Source organism: Sminthopsis crassicaudata, chromosome 2, assembly GCF_048593235.1.
Source record: "Sminthopsis crassicaudata isolate SCR6 chromosome 2, ASM4859323v1, whole genome shotgun sequence".
NCBI classification, from domain to species: domain Eukaryota; kingdom Metazoa; phylum Chordata; class Mammalia; order Dasyuromorphia; family Dasyuridae; genus Sminthopsis; species Sminthopsis crassicaudata.
In genome coordinates, this window is record NC_133618.1 from 448,003,583 (window position 1) to 448,019,773 (window position 16,191).

A 16,191-nucleotide genomic window follows, 5' to 3' on the forward strand; every position below is an offset into this window, starting at 1 on the left:
AAACTGCATTGGCTCCCATTTGTCTTCAGGATCAAATACAAAATCCTTTGGCATTAAAAACCCTTCCTATCTATACTATTTATACTTCATTACTCGCCATATTCCATTCTGGCTGTTCCTCAGACAAAATACTCCATCTCTTGGCTCCTGGCATTTTCTCAGGCTGTCCTCCTTTTCCTCCAGATTCTGCCTACTTCCTTCCCTGGCTTCTGATAGGTCCCAATTAAAATTACATATTCTACAGGAAGCCTTTCCCAACCCCTCAATTCTATTGCCTTAACTCTGTTATTTTTTATTTATTCTTTATATAATTTGTATATATTTGTTTTGCTTTTCTTCCTCCTCATCTTGTGAGCTCATTGAGGATCTTTTGCCTCTTTGTATCCCCCATTGCCCCGAATTTTCTATACCTGTGGTTTAAACAATCCATCTCTGACTCCTGTAGAAAGTGGTAATTTCTCAGCTTCTGTCCACATAAATTCTCTGAACCATCCAAAAGTAGAGGATTGTAACCTGTTTAAATATGTGAGGCAAATGCCCAAGAGTAAGAAAATGTTTTGCTTATAGAACCTGATTGGGAAGCTGGACATGTAGAGCTGAAACCAGCAGGGCTCCAGAATCCTCAGCTTACACTGCGTCAGGAGGTGGGGAAAGGGTAGAGAGGCAGAAAGAGGACAGGGAGAAAGAAAGGAATTTCATTCAAAACATAAGAATCAGCTGGTTTCCTCGGTAGTCCTAGAATCCTTAGCCAAATGGGGAGGTCTGCTTTGGGAAGATAAGTATCATGAGGTGTAATGCAAAGATCTCTGGATTGGAAGGCAAGATGCCCAGTGTCTAGTTTTGCCCTGTCACTGTGTGTCTCTAGAAAAGTTATCAAATTTTTCTGACCTGCCATTCATTAATGGATTATATCAAACATTCTCCAAGGTCCTTTTCAGAGCTAAGTATTGCGCTCAAATATCTAACAAACCTTACTCCCAAAGTAAACAGAAATAAAAACTTGGTCTCTTAACTGAGGTTCTTCTCCCCACTTACCTGGAAAACCAAGAAATTGATTGGCTTCTATCCCATAGTTCCCATGGGGAGTTAAAATGGATGGAGAGAGGAGGAGAGTGGGTAGGAGGCCAGCCCAGATCTACATAACTCTTTCTCCCTCTGACTTCTACCTTAGGATCTCAGCTCTGGTGGTGAGAGGTAAAAAAAAAAAAAAAAAAAAAAAAAAAAAAAAAAAAAAAACTCAAGGTCTTAAAACACACCAGAATTTGCAAAACTGTGGTCTAGCCATGGAATGCACTGTGGGAGCTGGGTTAGAGAATGAATACCTCACATCCTTGCAGTGGCTGAAGAACATCACAGCCTCTAGTTTAGGGGAATGGGGAGCCTGGGAAGAAGGCATCTCTGCCAGTAGCTAAGGCAGTGTAGTAGGGCTGGGCTGGGAAGGAAGCAAAGTCCTGGCTTCCACAAAATTCTAACCTTCAGCCTGAGTTTTGCCTCCTCAGAGAAAGAACATATGAAGGACAGACTTATTTTAATCTTGTCTAAATAGTTGTCCTTATCAGAAGGCCTAAATTGGTTAAAGGGAATGAAACAGAGAGAGAGAGAGAGAGAGAGAGAGAGAGAGAGAGAGAGAGACAGACAGACAGACAGACAGACAGACAAAGACAGAGAGAGAAAGAGACAAAGACAGAGAGACAGAGACAGAGAGAGAGAGAAGAGACACACACAGAGAGAGAGAAAGAGAGAGAGAGAGACAGAGAGGCAGAGACAGACAGACAGACAGAGAGAGAGAGGAGACACAGAGAGAGAGAGAGAGAGAAGAGACAGAGAGAGAGAGAGAGAGAGAGAGAGAGAGAGAGAGAGAGAGAGAGAGAGAGAGAGAGAGAGAGAGAGAGAGAGAGAGAGCCTCTAGTACTGTCCATTCATTTCTCCGGCCTATGACTGCCTTGTCCTGAGCCCTTCAGGAAGAGCCCTCTAGGGGAGGCACGACCAGACTCCCAAATTGCTAAGGACATGGGCACAGCATAGGTTGGAGGAAGAAGTGAGGGAGAGCTTTTCTTAAGGCGCTGCTATCCTTGTCCCCAATTCCCCAGACTGTCCCCAGAACCAGGACGTCTCTGAGTCATCTTTGCATCTTTGCACCTGTGACTGACCTCTCCGGAATGGAGTTTCCTTGCATGCAGCCCAAGGCGACCCTCGGAACTGGGGGCTCTTTTCCAATCTGAAATCAGGAGCTACCGGGTTTCCTACTATCTGGACTTTGCATTAAGGAAGGAGGAATGGCCTCCTGGCAGTCTTCGGGTGTTAGGCCCCCCTCCACCACCACTGCTTCCCCCCAGCTGTGTTGGTTTCTGCCCACCCCCGCCTTTATCACCGCATTGCAGAATGTCTCGGGACTCTCGGAGGAGGCCTCACCTCAGACTGTGCTGAGATTTGGACATCCCAAAGACCCAATCAGACTGCACGATATGTCGGTGCGGGGGTGGGGGTGGGGTGGGGGAGAGACGGAAGTATACCAGCACAGACACACACACACACACACAAATAACCAGGACATTGTCTTCTGCAGTTAGTCACCCGAACTCAGAACGCACGGTGAGAGCAGCCCACCTTTCACTGACCCCTCTCCCCGCAGGAGGAATTCTCCTCCCTTCCCCCGCCCCATTCCGGCCACTGACCTTGAAAGAAAACTGGAGCGAGCACCGGCTGCGGGCCAGCTCTGCTAACAGACCGCGTGTTTTTGAGAAGGCAGCCAGTCGCTGTTTAAAGGGAGCTATTTGTGCCGGAATCGATCATCTTTATTGTTCCTATAGACTGCTAGATCTAAACCTCAAACCCAGGAGCTAGTGTCAAGTCTCTGACCTTCAGAAATAGTTCATGGAGGGGCAGGAAGAAAAAGCGGGGGAGAGAGAGAGACAGAGAAAAAGAAAAACAGATAGAGACCACAGAACAGAAAGGCATAACGGAAAGAAAGACAGAGAGACAGATCTAGGAAACAACGGGAGAGAGAATGAGAAAAACAGGTGAAGGAGGAAAAAAGCAGTTGCCTCCGAATAAAATTAAAATACCTGATTCCTCATCTTCCACAATGGAGATTCAATTTATATGCACTACTCTCTTTCCTTCATGTGCTTCTCTTTGAACATATAGATACAATAATGTACAATAAAATGTGCATTGTGTACAACCAAACGGAACTATTTATCTCCTATTCCTGGCCTGCCCTCTCTTCTTTCTTCCTCTTTATTTCCTAAACTGCCCGAAGCGGACCCTTTCTTCCCGTCGGTGGAAGCTTCTCTTCTTTTCGGCTCAGATGCACTCCTTCCTAGAATCTCTAGGACCTCATTCTATCCTAGATGACAGAGATTGCTCCATCTTCAGAATGCTTGTATACTCAACCCTGACTTTCCCTTACCCTAACTCTCCTTCCTTAACTGGGGCGGGAGAAGAGGAAGAGAGGGAGCGAAGCACAGAGGGGAGACCCAGGGGCGGGGGTGGACGGTCTCTGAGATTGGAAGCTCCTGGAAAGCAGAAGTACTGTCTGATTCCACAGCGAATAGTAATACCTGCTTCATCAGCGAAACTCAACAAGAGGAAGAGATAGGAGCAGAAACAGAAGCGTACTGGAAGGGCTGAGCCGGGATTCTCTCATTTACTTAGAATCTACTAGGAGTAAAAAAGACTAAGAAATCGCTTCAAACCAACCTCTCAGATGAGGCACCAAAGCAGTTAAGCAGTCGGGGAGAACTGTCGGGCCGGGAGGAATTCACGGAAGCAATTCAGAAAACGCCTCCCCAGGGGCGGACTTTGGTCCCTTACCCAGAGAGCTGTAGCGAGCTCTCCGAGCCGCCCTAGCGCCCACCCTTCTTTCACTCCGTTTCTCATGTTCTCATCACAGTACGCCTTAAAAAAAAAAAAAAAAAAAAAAAAAAAAAAAAAATCTAAAACGGTCTCAAGAGTCCCTGAGAGCAAAGGGCGGTGAAAGGTGAAATCGAGATTTCCCTCCACAGTTTGAGAAGGCGGAGCTTAGAGCCAGTGAGCTGGGAACCGAGAGACAATTAAAAGAGTGGGGTTTCTGAATCTGTCTACACAGGTAAAGAAAAGTGCATTGGTTATCTAGATAAACCCGGCAAACCGCTCCCTATCTCCACTCTAAAGGAAAAAAAAAAAAAAGTGGGGAAGGGGGTTTCTAATCAGAAACATGTAGGTTGGTTTTCTATACAGACCAAATTTCCTTCCCTTCCTTTTGACCAAGTAGACTCGGTGCGGGGGGTGCGGGAGCGGGGTAAGAAGCTCACCACTCCATTCTGGCCTGGCCACCTCTCAAAAGTCCAAGGAGGAATTTCAGCGTGGACATATATAATAAGCGCGAATGGCTGACTGCGTCATAGAGCGTATTTAAGCTAGAAGAGAACTGAGGTCAACTATTCTTCCACTCCTTAGGAGAAAATGATTTGGACCTGATCACTCAACTAGTAAGCGGAAGGCCGGATTCAAACCCACAGCTTTTCTCGGATTCCCGTATTACGTAATTCTTTCAGCCACGTCACATAGCCCCAGGAATGAGTGAGCGGAATTAAGCAGAAAAGGCAAATCATCGAAACTGCACTTTCAAATCCTGGAGGGTTTCTGCCAAGGCTACGAGAGTCTTTAATCATTCGTCAACAAACATTTAAGTGTGCAAAGTAATGTGCCTAAGCGCTGAGGGGAAGGAAAAGTTTAGGAAAGACAATCCTTTTCTTCTTGGAGCTCCTCATCTAGAAGGCAATTTTCTTTCTGCCCACCTTTCTCCATTACTTTCTCTTGAGGAGCCAGTCATCTTTCCTATTGGTCTTTTAGTCAGAACCTAAATGATTCGTTAGTTGACTTAAGCCTGGTGTCCTACGCTAAGCAAGTGTTTAATAAATGTTTCTTGAATGAACGACGAATGAACTAATTTTTAATTGAAGTGGATCCCACTTTACTTGTTTCTAGCTGCAGGATCAGGCAATAATGAAGAAATCAGGTTTGGGATCAAAAACAAAAATCTCAAGTCACGGGATCATTGTTTCCTCTTTATTTGTGGATATAGCTATGAACCACATCTTATGATAAAGATAGATTTTTTTTTTCTGATATACATTTTCATCTCATTTACCACAATTACACCACACACACACATTTGAACAGCTCCACAATCTGATAGGTTGCACAGAATGGGGTGGGTTTTGTTTCCTGAAATCCAACAAGTTGCAGTTTATGTTCACCTCCCTCCCCCCAAAAGAAAAAAAAAAAAAAAAGAAATTCCAGTTTGTGTTTTCAGCTGAAGGCAAAATGTCCTCAGAAATGGGAAGCTTGCTGGGGATGGGGGAAATGGAAGATTCTGGGCATATTTGTTGATTGGGACTCCATCCCTAGTCAAAGTCCAACATCCTTGGCCAGTTTCTCCCTCCCTGGGCGCCCCTATAATAATGTGCTGCACTTCCTAGAACAGCCTACAATGTGCAAAATGCGCTTGGGAGATGAACCCGCCTATACTGCTCTGGGATCGGGGCCGAGGTGTGGGGAGAAGGGGACTCAGATTGGCTAGCCTGGGCCTTGTCCATTGCATAAAGAGTCCCCGTGATGCAGTGCTGGACCCAATCCCAGGAAGGGGGTTTTAGTGGGACGAAATTCCATTAAACATTGACACGGATTTCCCAGCCCTCCCAAGCCCCACTCAACTCCCAGCTTTATTTTTAAATAAATAAACGAATCCAAATTCAAACAAAATAAAGACTTTGATTTAGAATTATTCTATTTCCCTCCTGAATAACTAAAAGCAAGAAAATAGAGATTTAAATTTAAAGCTAAACCAAAAGTCGAGGTAGGGGAAGGGAGGGGGAGAGAGAGAGAAATGGAGGGGCTAAGAGCCAGTGGTGACACAGCCCAAAGGCCTAGACGTGTTAGATAAGCAACGTAGATTGTGCCTACCCAAACGGACCGGACTGGACGGGAAGGACCACAAACAGCGGAACTGGACTGGGCGAGACCCGGGCAGGGCAAGATGGGGCGGACTCTATAGAGTGTGGGGTCTGCACAGGGTGCGGTGGCCTTTGGACCACTCACCCTAGCCACCCAGTCCCAGGACTGGAAGGGCTTGAGTAAGAAAGGATGCAAAGATGGAGCCTCGGGGACCTGGAAGAATGGGATTGGATGGGATGGATAGAATGGAACTAGGCAGCGAGCAGCGGAGGAACCCGCGGGACCAGAGAGAAAAGGTTGGGAGAATGCGGTGTCCATGGGAGAGGAAGTTGCCAGAGGACCCAGCCCGCCCGCCAGCCTTTTTGCCGCTGCCCCGGGATCTAGTCTTCTGAATTGGTTCGGTAAGCCTCGATGAGCCCCTCCAGGGAGTGCACGAAACCAGACACGCTGCAGATGCCTCCGATGAGGAAAATGGCCGCGTCGAAGAAGACGTGGTGCCAGAGTAACTTCCGCCAGAGCAGCTTGAGGTGGAAGAGACTGGGCAGCAGGAAGCAGAGGCCCGCGCCGGTCAGGCTCCCAGTGAGGCCCATGAGCAGCGCGAAGTGCGGCACGTAAATGGCCATGAGCAGCGTGAACACCACGAGAGCGCAGCGCAGCGTCAGCCCCCAGGGTTTCAGCCGCCCGTCGCCCCCGTAGCAGTTGGGGAGGAAGGTGCGGCTGCCTTCCTGGAAGAGCGACTTCTCCAGGACTTCCACAGCGGCAAAGAACGGCAGCGGGTAGGAGAGCAGCGCCTTGGCCACCAGGAAGATGTTGACCACGGCGCGGATGGTAGATGGCAGGTTGTCGGTGATCACCTCTTTAGTCTCGTCCGCCCAGGTCAGGTAGGCCACGAGCGCAAAGAGGCCCTTGAGCACGCAGGCCGCGATGTGCGTCCAGTTCATCATGCAGTGGAACTCCTTGGGCTTCTGCATGTTGCCTTCCAAGGACGGGAGGAAGATCTGGGACGTGTAGCTAAAGACGATGATCCCTATAGAGATGGGGAACTTCTTCACATCGATGTAAAACTTGACCTTCTCCCAAGCCCAGTCCCGAGCCCGGGACAGGCAGTAGGCTATGACTAGGATGTTGATAACGAAGTGGGCCAAGGTGCAGAGCAAGCTGAATTTGGAGACGGCTTTCAGGTTTTTCAAAAAGGCGCAGGGCAGTAGCGCCGCAGTGGCGATGATAGACCAGGACTTCTGAGAGACCGGCAAGCTGGGAAAGCTGTTGTACATCAGGTTGCCACTGACCACGACATAGAGGATGCACGTCATGACCAACTCGATAATCTGGGCCACATTGACTATCCTCCCCCCCAGCTTGGGGAACCTGGGCGAGCAGCAGGCGTTGGCAATGTCCACGTACGAGTCCCTCACCCGAACTATCTCCCCGTCTTCATTCTCCTCGTAGAGGCACGCGATGAGGATCTTGCCAGTGTAGCAGCAAACCACGGCGGCGAAAATAATTAAAAACAGTCCTAAATATCCTCCGTGCAGAATCGCATAGGGTAGGCCCAGGACAAACATTCCCTACAAGAGACAAAACGGAAACGAAATGTCTCGGTGGGCCTGAGCGTAGTTTTGGCTCGGGAGGGGAGGGAGGGGAGAAGTGGAGGGAGAAAAGAAGGGTGTGTGTGTGTGTGTGTGTGTGTGTGGTGTGTGTGTGTGTGTGTAGTACAGCGAACCGTCATCGGAGCTGTAACGTCCCAAGCCCTTCTCCCCAGAAGAGTTCTAGCTTCGGGGCTTTCGGAAATTGCGGGATTTGGAAAAGGAAGGAAACGAAATTGAGAGGAACTAAGGTCCTCGAGTTTTGCCCTTCTCATAATGAGTCCCCTAGTCCACCCCCTAACTGCTAGACTCGTCCTCAAACCCCGAATTCAGAGCCTTTCTCTTTTCCCCCTCGGGGAGGAAGTGCTCAAGTGAGCCGCAGCGGAAACAGCCCGGGTTTGGAGAGACCTCTCGGCGGGAAGGGGGCAACCTAACCTGTCAGAGAGAGGCTGGGTGAAGACTCAGTCTCCAGATGCCGCCAACCTCAGAGCGCCGCGCGAACTGCATACTGGCTAATCTACAGCGAGGTCTCCGTAGTGGGAGGTCCTCCGTAAAGCCAAGTGCGCCAAAGGCACCAGGGTGCCGGAGCCGCGACCTACGCGCTTCTCTTGGGTCCACTGGCCTTGAATACAGGCTTCACCAGGGACTCGAGTTCTGCTCTCATCTGGTGACTGAAAAAACCTTCAGTAGGACAGTCATTAAAAAGCCTGACAGCACCTCCTTCCCGTCTTCTGTCCTGTCACCAGAGCCATAAGGGGAAGAAGGACAGAACCCAACCTGCGGCGTAAGCCAGACCTCCTTCTCTCGGGTCAGGCGGTTGGAAAGCTCTCTGCTCCGCCCCCTCTCTGAGCCCCCGCCTCTCCTCCCTAGGCCCCCAGACCGCCCCTAAAGGCCCGACTCAGAATTCACAATCTAGAATCTTAGAAGGGACTTTGCCCTACCCGGCTCTGTAAAGATATTTAATTAAGTTTTTATTTTATTTTATTATGTATGTATTTATTTATTTATTTTTGCCGCTCTTCTCCGCTTATTTTTGCGTCCGAGCCGGGATTTACAGTGGAAGAAAGGAGGGATGGAAGCTGGTACGAGATTGCGGGCGTGCGGGACCTGTGCTTGGTCAGAGCTGTCCGTGCCACGCTCACTTGCACACACACGCATATCTGTACGTCCGTCGTGGGATATCGGTGCACGGAGGTTTTGTCTGTAGGCCCGGATCCATGCCTGACAGTGTATGTTAATAGCCGTTTGCGGTTGTATTTGTCACTTGGGTGCTTTCTGAGCTCTGCGTGGGAGAAGCGCAGACAGCCAGGGGGTGGGGAGTGGAATGCGGACTGGGGAGACTGAAAGGAGTTCCTAGATCAGATATTTTTTTTACAGTTTTGCCCTGAAAGTGGATCCATTCCGGAACCATTGACAATCCCATGATTTCTCATCCTTGTTTCTCTCTCTTCTTTCTGTTTCTCTTAGCTTCCCTCCATCTCATTTCCTCTCCTTTCCCCTCTCACTATCTCTTCCTAGGTTCAGTTTCTGAGTTTTATGTCTCTGATTCTTTTTCACTCTGTCTGTTTCTACGTTCCTGGTAGACTGTGTCTGCTTCCGGGGTCCTCCGTGTCTTGTCTTTGTCCTCTTTCTGGATCTCTCTACATCTCTGTCTCTGTCTCTCTTTATCTGTCTCTGTCTCTATCTGCCTCTTCCTTCGTCCTGTGGGTCCTCTGCCATTATGTCTCTGTCCTTGTTGGTGTATGTGTCAAAGCCTCAGGACGTTCTGCCTCATTTTGTTCGCCCCCTCCCCGTTCCCTATATATTTTACCTCCCTTTCTCGCCGTCTCTGTTTCTGCATGTGCTCCGTCTCTGTCCCCCCTCCGCCCCGGTATCTCAGTGTAGCCCCTCCACCCAGGTATGCTTCGCTGCCTCAGCCTCCGCCGCAGTGTCCCTGGAGGGGAGGGAGGGTGGCGCTTACCTGGATGGCGTTGGTCACATTCCAGCCCGCTTCCCACGCGGTGATCTTGGGCTTGTCCTGGCCGCCCCCGAACTCAGAGCACATGCCCTGCTCCTTGGAACCCGAGGGTGGCAGGGGCCCGGAGCCGTCCCTCTGGTAGTGGAAGTCGCCCTCGACGGGCGGCTCGGCGCCCTCCTCACTGGGCTCCGACTTGAGGATGTCCATTTGCAGTCCCTGCCGATGTTCCATGTCCAGATCATCGCAATGGGCGAAGCCCACAGCCTCCTCGTCAGTGGCCGCCTGGAAGCCCATCCTGGCGAACATGCCGCTCACCTTCGCCTGGGACTTGTTGGACACAGAGGTGGCCACGTTGGACAGTTTGCTGCGAATCAAGGTGGCCATGGCTGCGACCTGGGCCCGACCCACTCTACGAACAGCTAAGGAGGCTGGAGGTCACCCGGGCAGCCTCCGGGCGCTGGCGATGCGCGGGCTCTAGCGAGGTCTGGGGAAGCCGCTATCTCCACTTTCCCCCCGCGTTCTTCCTTCTCCACCCGCTGGCACCCTGGATCATGACCTCCCCGGCGCTTGGGGATCAGGAGGTGGCGGGTCTGGGGGCCAGGCCCCGGCGGGCTGGCGGGTAGAGACCGGAGGGAGGCGGCGCCGTCAGCAGCGGCGGTGCTAGTGCACTGCGGAGAAGCCGAAGGGGCGCGGGAGGGGATGGGGAGCACGAACAGCAGCGTCAGATCTCCAACGCAAGCCTGGCGCGGCGCGCTCCGCGTCCGCGGCCCAATGCGATCATCTGTCAAACGGGAGGAGGAAAAAAAAAAAAAACCACGGAGGCGGGAGGGGGAGAAAGGGGAGTAGGAGGGAGAAGGAGAGAAGAGGGGAGGGGAGGGGAGGGAAAGGGAATAAAAAAGAGAAGAGAGGAGAGAAAAGGAGTCGAGAGGAGAAAAATCGGAAGAAGGAAAGAGGGAGATAGGAGAGAAGACAGGAAGAAAAGAGAAAGGGAGATGGTAGAAGAGGAGGCGAAAGGTGGGGGAGAAGAGAGAAGGAGACTGGAGGAAAGAAGGGGGGAGGGGAGCGGAGGGAAGAGAAAGTGCTGCATTTCTGGGGGAGGTTCTTCAGTGCCTTAGCCGATCCCTTAGCCCTTCCTACCACTGACAGACCCCAGAATGGGGATGGGCTTGAGTATTTTGGTTTCTTCCAAGTTTCTAATGTTCATCCTCTTCTGACTGATTAGCTCCTGGACCAAGTGGGGAAGCTTTGGAGCTTCGGAGTGGCCCTAAAGAAGTACGCAAGAATGGGCCTGGAGGATTCAAGAAGAAAAGTAGCGTCCAGCGCTCATCACCGTTCTCTCTGTCTCTCTCTGTCTCTGGGTCTCTGTTTCTCGTCTCTTTCTGTCTCTCAGTCACAGACACAAACACACAGATGCACAGTTTGGTCACACGTCCGGGAAAGTGCATGGTTCCTTGCCATGCAGTCTCTGTCAGAAGACTGTTATTTATTTCAATGGGGAAAGGGAACTGGGGATGTCTGTAGGACTGAAGGATCACTGTGCATGGGTGGTGGGTTTCTGTCAGTGAGGAAAATGGTCCAATCTCAGGCCTAGATACCTCTCGCCCCTTCGGACGGAAGTTTTATGGCGAGACCTATTTCCAGAAGCGGCAGTAAAGGGAGGAGATTGGAGACACACCCCTCCCTCATCCCCAACTCTCCAGCCCCAAAGCAGCACAGATTTAGGATCCCAAATCCCCTTCCTGCTCCGCATGTACCCATTTTGTATCTACTTGTCTATCTATGTTTGTCCACGTGAGTCCGTGTGGATCTTTATGTGTCCTTCTGTGTCAGTGCAATCAACAAGGAATTCGGGGTTACCCTGAGACGCAGAGGAAGGGACTAAGGAGGGAGGCAAGGAGGAGGAGAATTTGGGGGGAGGGAAGTCCTCACAGAAATCTCTAGAAGCTGAAAGAGCAGACTGGAAGGATTCAGCATAAAATGATTTTGGGGAAGACCGCCCCGCTTGAGGTATCCCCTGCTGCGGACACTGATCTTAAGAGCCGCAAAGGACTGTTGGGGAAGCAGTTATTCGGACTCCTAATCCGATGGTTCAGACCGTTAACTATTCTCTCCAAAATATCTGGATCTTTCAGGAAAAATGTTTTCTCATCTCTTGGGGAAGGGTGAAAGAGGGAGGTTCGGGTGTCCAAAATAAAGATATTAAGTCAAACTCTCTGCTTTCAATTATGTGTATAGATAGGTCTCCTATGCCCAGAAACTGAGAGGAGAGAATTATTCGGAACCAATGGGATTAGAGCTCAGTAAAGAAAGGGCTACCTTGTGATTGTCTGATCCCTGTAAAGATCACAATCCCTGTCACGTAGGCCTGAGCTGGGGGTTTGATCCCCCAAGTTTGGCGAAGGAGGAAGGCTGGGGGCGAGGGGAGGGAAGCTGAGAGCCTGTATGTTATGTTCTCATGTGTACGTGTTTCTATCACTATACGTGTGCCCCTATCTGTGAATGCGTCTGTATTCTAGAGTCTTTGTCGTGGGAATGTAATTTGTGGGCGTTTGTCTGTATGCGTGCGTTTGTCACTGTGTGCAAGTGGTTCTGGGAGGTGCATTTACCATTATGTGCGTCCCATCATCTCTGCATGAACGGAATGTGTTCTTGGTGGGAGGTGACATACGGGCCCAGTTTACCTCCCCAAACCCCTGCGACTCAAAAGCCTTATCCCCGAACGGAGCAAATTCCAGCTATGGCAACCAGTCATTGTCCCAAACCTGCCAAAACTGAGATTATTCATTGGAAGGCAGTGAAGATGGGGTCGATACTGTGTTGTTCCCTAGGGATCCATTTCTCTTTGGGAATTCTTCCCACAGCTTTCAATAACCCTGCACTTTGAGATCTTCCAAGGAAGGGTCGGGCGGGAGCCGAAAGAAGCTAGAGGGCTCTCTTTACCCTCCCCTTTCTAAATCTTCCCCCCAGGCGCTTAAGGAATTAGCTCTAGTCACTGGGCAAAGAGGTCAAAGACAGCGGTAGAACACCGGAAGCGTTCTCTGCTCAGGACAGAAAGCCTTAAGGGAGACAGCTTTTGCCCCATCCAAAACTCACACCCATCTAATCACCCGCACGATCCCACTCCTAGTCCCTACGCACACAAACCACTAAGAGAGACCATATTCAGAAAAATACATAGAAATCCAGTATAGAGGCACACACTCTGAGATCCCTCCACATCTCCCATCTATCCTTCTCACCGAGAACCCTGTCCCCTCACTTCTGGTTTTCCAACAGAAATCCCGGCACAGATCTACAAAAGAAGTCCCTCGAGACAATTCACAAATATTCTCATATGCAGAGAACCCGTCCTGCAAGAAATCCAAAAGATACCTGACACATCAACTTTTTAAATAGAATTCTCTCAGAAAACTGGATTGGACTGGAATCCGTACCTTGTAGAAGCCTTTTCCTTTTAACATATTCCCGGATGGTGTTTATCTCTAACAAAGTAATCAATGATTTGCATACGTTTGTGGATTCAACTGAATTCCTTATGCTCCTACCTCTTCTGTCTAGGTTCTTCTAATGGCTTCCTACTTTCTGCACCGGACGCTCTCACTCACCTCACTCATCTGGAATTTGAAGCTGAGCAGGAAAGGTAGAGAAAAGAGATGAAGAATATGTATATGTGGAGAGGAAGTCTTTCATTCATTCAACAAACATTTATTAAGCAAATTAAACTTGTGCACTTTACTGTGCTTGGCACTGTAAGCAATAAGAGATGATGGTCCGTGTTCTTGGGGATCTTACAATTGTGTCGAAAGACATTCAGAATCCAATTCTCTCTGTTTAAACAGTACAGGCACATGTCAATATAAAAGTAAGAATGTCAGCATAAATGAGTGCTGTAGCTCAAAGTGAGAGTGAATAGGTCAATGCGAATGAGTTGCACGTGTGAAGGTGAGTGAAAATGCTATTAAAATAAAAGAAAAAGAAGAATGGGAGGAGAGAACAAAGGAAAAAAGAGAATGGAACATGAAACGGATAAAAAAAAAAAGGAAGAGTGAGAGGAAGAGGTCAATGAAAAAGGAAAGGGGCTGAGATAGAGAATCCCCTTTCGCAAGTCTATCCCTTGCCCAGATGTTATGATCTCCTGAGTACCTGTGCAAGGCTGTGTAGACACTGAGATCGGGAAGCGGTGAATTTACAAGCCCAGGGTAACTTTCAGGCTCTGTTCACTAGGGTCAGAATGAGATCTCCCAGCAGAAACTGAATGACCACTTGTCCAAGATGTTGGCTATGAATTGGATATTTTGGTAGTATCCCTTATGGCTCTGAGATTTGAGAATTTCAGGATCCACCCCAAATCCACACCAAAGTTTACTGAATTCCACGGGATAGAGAGGTATGAGTATGAATGTGTGGACCTCTGGCTTCTCACAATAGAGCCTAGAGGCAGAGGCAAGTTAATGAGGCCGCGGAGAAGGACCAGAAGCAGAAATAGTGTTATTATGCGAAACATACCTGTCCATATTAAATATTCCCCTTTCCTAACTTTGCACCATCACCAGAATCTGTTTGCAATCCTAAACCAACTATCCAAAGTCAGCGTTTCTCCCCACCTCCCCCAGGCATTGTAATCCTCAGCATAAGGACAAATTTGACACTGGCACTGGGAGGCCACCTTCTGATGACAAATGGCACACAGAGGGTTAATTGTTTGCCGTGGGTTGGGGAGCAATCTATTTAAATGGAATGAATAGGGTTAAAGAGGCTGAGCTTATCTCCGTTTTACAGAGCCTGCTCAGGCGGGCTGAGCTCCGGAATTAACAGCCTGGAAAACGCGAACATCAGGACCATCATCGAGGGGCAGAGAGAGAGCATGGCGATGGGGCGTCCCGGTAAAGCCTCCAGGGAATTTTCTGGAGACTTCCATCTTCTGAGCAGCGGAGAGTGACAGCTCCCCTCAGGCAGGTGGGGCGATGGAGGAGGAGAGAGTCTTCCAGCTGGGAAACGTAAAGAGTCCTCCAGAATGGTGGAGGGTTGAGGAAGGGGGTTGGGAGAGTTGGGGGGGGCTGCGGCTATAGACTCTCCTGTCTGCTGGGATTTGTGCCCACTCAGAACCAAAAGAAGAAAGCTTGTTTCTTTTTGAACCCCAAGGTGTTTCGGGCATTTCAACCAGCAAAGAAGATCATCAGGCAAGATAATTGCAGAAAAGAGTGATTAAGAAGGCAGATATAATTGTTGTTAGTAAGAATTCACATTCCTTTAGTGCTTTTAAGGTTTACAAAGCACTTTCCTTGCGAGAACCCTGTGAGGTCGGTAGTTCAACTTTAAGGCTCAATTGAAGAGCCATCTCTTACGTGCTCCCTAAGAGGAGTCTCTCCCTATCTCATGGTAGTTACTTTGTGAGCATCAAGCTTACCTCATCCAAGAATGTGTCGTAGCTCTCTCCTTGCTACTTAATGGGAGGAGGGAGGGGAGGGAGAGGCTCCTTAAAAGCTCCTGAGGTCTCATTTCTGTATTTACTTTGCTAGTACCCAGCGCAATGCCTGACATGTGGCCCGAAATTAGTCAATTGATTAATTGAGATGGTAGCATTATTTTATTTCCATTTTATAGAAGTGGAAACTGAGGCTCATGGAGAGTAACTCATCTGCCCATAAGCACACAGGTAGGAAATATCGGATTTAGGATTTGAACCCAGGTCTCCTAATTCCAATCTCATTGTTCTTTTCGCTACCATTAGGGGGACCCACATAGGTTAATTTCTTTGGAAAATAGAACTAACCATTGCTTCAGGCAAATATCTTGGCTTATCTACATAATTCATTATCAGTCATTGAAAGTGTTCATTCAAACAGTATTCTGGAGACTTTTTACTACCCTATCCCCAGGCGACGGTAGATTCCTTCACCGGAGAAAGGTGGGAACAGAAGTGACCTCTGAGATCCCTTCCAGCTACAAGATTTGAAGACACTTTTTCCCCGTTCTATCCTGGTATTACGGAGACCTCTTTGCAACCACAAAGAGCTCTTGAAACAGAAATGATTACTTAATTGTTCTAGGAGATCCTATTGACTATTAAGAGAAAAGCAGGAGACTGGAGCGTTAACCGGAAACCGTCTCTCCCCAATTCAAGCAGTTCTCCATTTCAGTTTTGAGGGTGTGGGCTTAGCAAAAAGAAAAAAGAAAAAAGAGAATGAGGAGAGGAATCCCTAAAAACGCTGATTTCTATATAGAATGAGGCACTGACTCCCAGTCTGCCTAGCAAAACTAAGAGTTTTAGAATTACAGTGTATTAAAACTGAAGGAACCTCATTTTATAAAAGGACTCAGAGAAAAAGGACACATTATAGGATTTATAAAGGCCTTCAAAAGTCATCTGGTCTAACTCTCTCATTTCATAGATAAGGAAGCTGAGGTACATCATCATCATCATCATTATCATCATCGGTAGCAAAGCTGGGAGAGGAATAAGGAATTTGATTCCAAATCCAGTGCTCTTTCCATTATCAGGCATTCTGGGGACTATGACTAAATTTCAGGAGGATTGGTGAACTTGGATGGGAAAAATAACATCTTTACTTTTTTATCAATCTTTAACTGAAGTTTCTTTCAACTACTTTAGATGTTCTTCTGAGAAAAGGTCCATAAGCTTCATCACACTGCTAGAGGGATCCATAACCAAAAAGGTTGGGAATTCCTGAAGTACATCATGCTGGC

General features: G+C 48.6%; 1 protein-coding gene across 1 annotated transcript; it reads right to left on the reverse strand.

Moving 5' to 3' along the window:
* Nucleotides 1–5,038: 5,038 nt before the first annotated feature.
* SLC32A1 (solute carrier family 32 member 1) lies at nt 5,039–10,680 on the reverse strand. The gene is made up of 2 exons (XM_074292665.1): nt 9,487–10,680; nt 5,039–7,508 (listed from the first exon to the last, which is right to left on the reverse strand). Exons 1-2 carry the CDS (start codon nt 9,865–9,867, stop codon nt 6,321–6,323), a joined length of 1,569 nt encoding a protein of 522 aa, XP_074148766.1. The 5' UTR covers nt 9,868–10,680; the 3' UTR covers nt 5,039–6,320.
* Between the last annotated feature and the right edge of the window lie 5,511 nt (nt 10,681–16,191).

Excerpts from the sequence above, each read along its gene's own strand:
- SLC32A1 (XM_074292665.1), bottom strand. The coding sequence starts at position 9,867 with ATGGCCACCTTGATTCGCAGCAAACTGTCCAACGTGGCCACCTCTGTG. Across the intron at positions 7,509-9,486 it reads ATGTGACCAACGCCATCCAG|GGAATGTTTGTCCTGGGCCT; the intron begins GTAAGCGCCACC and ends TGTCTCTTGTAG.